Genomic DNA, 2,667 nt, shown 5'->3' on the forward strand with positions numbered 1-2,667 from the left:
TAGACTGTTCCCCCCGCGACTCGGTCCCGGATAAGCGGAAGAAAATGGATGGATGGATTTTATCTATGACTTTCTCTTCATCCACTCTGATTGTAACTATTAAGTGTGTTTGATGTAAACATGCTTACATTGTTATGACAACACACAATTAAACATCTATGACCAATAAAAACCAGTACCTCTGTGCATTCATGCTGTTGTGCAACATGGCGTCTGGCAGTAGGGTGGACTGCTGGCTGGGGGGCTGCACCCCCACTCCACCATTTACTCCCATAGAGTTCCCTCCTGCAAAGAGAAGTTATAGAGCTTGTTATTAATTAACAACAGCATTTGTGAAATGAAACTGCTGTAACTAATATTTTGTGCTGATATAAGATGCAACGTCAAATCCCAACATTTTTAAGCTTAAGAACTACAGCAATTCAACACTGGTCAGAGACCGCCTTCCTCAGCAGGGTAGGAACATATAAACACTGCCATAGCATGACAGCAAACCCAGCTGCGGAAATACAAACAAAATTGTGTGACAGGACTCAGAGGAAGGTCGACAAAGATTGAGGAAGCTATTCACTTCCAACGCCAAAAACATCTGATGTATACAAACACCTGCTGTCACATTATACACCTGATGACACCGGGGCCAGCTAAATATCCATAATACCGTAACTTCCAGACTATAAGCCGCACCCACTAAATTTAAGATAAACAAAACATTTTGTACATAGTGGCAAGTGTCCATGTTGTAACATGAGATATTTCGACAGCCAGATCGATCGGCTGTAACTTGAAAGCTGCATCATATGCATTTCGTCGTGCGTTTTCCATGTGCATGAAGCGACAAAAGTAGCGGCTTATAGTCCGGAGATTACGGTAAAAACCAAAAGATGAACTTAAAAGCTCAGTGTGTAGACCTTTGATTTGAGATGATTTTGTCATTGCAAGTAGAAGAATGAACTCAGTGACAATCCTGAGATACACACAGTGATATGCAAACTAACCCATGGTGTTTAGAGGTCTCATCCCAGGCTGCCCCTGCAGTCCCTGGTTTGGCATGTTGGCTTGTGGTGGCTGCTGTGGCATCTGGTTGCCCTGGTAAGTGAGGCCCAGTGCAGCATAGGCCCTCTCTATGGAGCTGGGGTCAATCTGGTTTGGAGGGTTCAGGTTCGGAGCGTTGGACTGCCCACCCGACACGCCTGAACCTAAAGAGTTCACCAAACCCACCCCTGCAGTGTTGACAAGAGCTGTCCAGGGAACATGGTTGGCAGAAAGAGAGGGAAAAGGTTACAAAGGATGAGCCTTTGCAGATTCAGTCCTAATGTACATGCACTTTACCTGTTGGTTATAAGATTCTCAATATTTAGCTGATATGCAATAATTCAGTGGTAAGAGCCATCAGCATGTGTATTGCTAAAAGACACACACACCCACAGTCAGAAAGACAAAAGCACTCACACTGCTGGTTCCTCTTGTCTCCAGCACTTTTCAGTGGCAGGCAAACAGGACAGTCGTGTCGTGTGCAGTTCTTCCAATGAGAAATGATCTGTCTGGACGAGGCACAGTGTGCAACTGCGGAACAAGACGCAGAAATGGAGAAAACATTGAAAAAATGGCAGAGAAGTAAAAACGGGGAGAACAGGTGAAATTCAGAAATTGTGGCAAAAGATGAAGAATCAGACAAATGTGAGAGGAAAAAAAATGAAAACTTCAGTCAAGAGGAAGAAAGAGAAAGTTCTTGTATGAGTCATTCAGTAGAATAAAACTGCATCCAGATGGAGACTCAGTGAGCAAAGGAGAAAGAAAAAAATCACAGTAAAGCAGCCAGCTAAAGAGAGAATACCCATTGTGATAGAAGGAAAAGCTGGAAGGCAAAACAAGAGGACCATAAACAACATACACAAACATGCAAACAAAAAAGAACAGCTGTAGATACATGCACATCACTGCTTAGGGTTTAAGACAGAAGCCACAAACCATAAAACCAGCAACAAGTATAAACCAGCAGGCTCACCCTGGCAGGACTTGCCAGCCTGGCAATGAGTCATGTGGTTGAGCACGTTCTTCATGGTGCGACAGTGGGGCAGGTTGCAGTGTCGCACTTCACCGTTGGCCTGCTCCCTCCGCTGGCACTTGTGTGCATGAAGCAGGAGGACCAGCTGCTGTTGAATCAGCTTCCGCTTCTCAGGATCGGCAGTAGGGGGCGCTGTGCCGGGACCTGCCCCTACAGCACTCAGCCCAACCCGGGGCCCTCCCCCTGCTGCTGCTCCTGCGACAGACACCACCCCCGCGGGGCGGCGGAAGCTGCTGCTGCTGCTGCTGCTGGGGGGCCTTGGGACACAGAGGCGAGAGGAGGCAAAGATGAATCATTTACAAGAACGCAATGGTCAGGCATGATCAAACCCAAGTGAAAAGTGACACCCACTATTCTCAGCTCAACATTTAATAGATTTTGCCTTTGATTTTCAATGTAACATATTTGGAATCATACAACAATTTAAAAAAGCATCTTAAGGCGGAAATTACATGAACCTCCTGCAACCTGGGGCCTATTTCAAGAAGGCGGTTTTGTCGAAACTCAGAGTTTGTTAACCCCGAAATGAGGGAAACTCGGAGTTTTCGGTTTCAGAAACGGAGGTAACTTAAACCCGTGAAGCGGGGTAAGTTAAACCC

General features: G+C 45.9%; 1 protein-coding gene across 1 annotated transcript in view; it reads right to left on the reverse strand.

Annotated features, from left to right (window-relative positions):
* The window catches only part of ep300b (EP300 lysine acetyltransferase b), a 43,791-nt gene that overhangs the window by 31,409 nt on the left and 9,715 nt on the right, over nucleotides 1-2,667 (reverse strand). Inside the window, 5 exon segments of the mRNA XM_020587820.1 lie at nucleotides 180-285; nucleotides 999-1,241; nucleotides 1,453-1,566; nucleotides 2,009-2,283; nucleotides 2,285-2,325. Of these exon segments, the coding sequence (XP_020443476.1) occupies nucleotides 180-285; nucleotides 999-1,241; nucleotides 1,453-1,566; nucleotides 2,009-2,283; nucleotides 2,285-2,325 (779 nt within the window).

The sequence above is a fragment of the Monopterus albus genome, unplaced genomic scaffold, assembly GCF_001952655.1.
Source record: "Monopterus albus unplaced genomic scaffold, M_albus_1.0 scaffold483.1, whole genome shotgun sequence".
Taxonomy (NCBI): domain Eukaryota; kingdom Metazoa; phylum Chordata; class Actinopteri; order Synbranchiformes; family Synbranchidae; genus Monopterus; species Monopterus albus.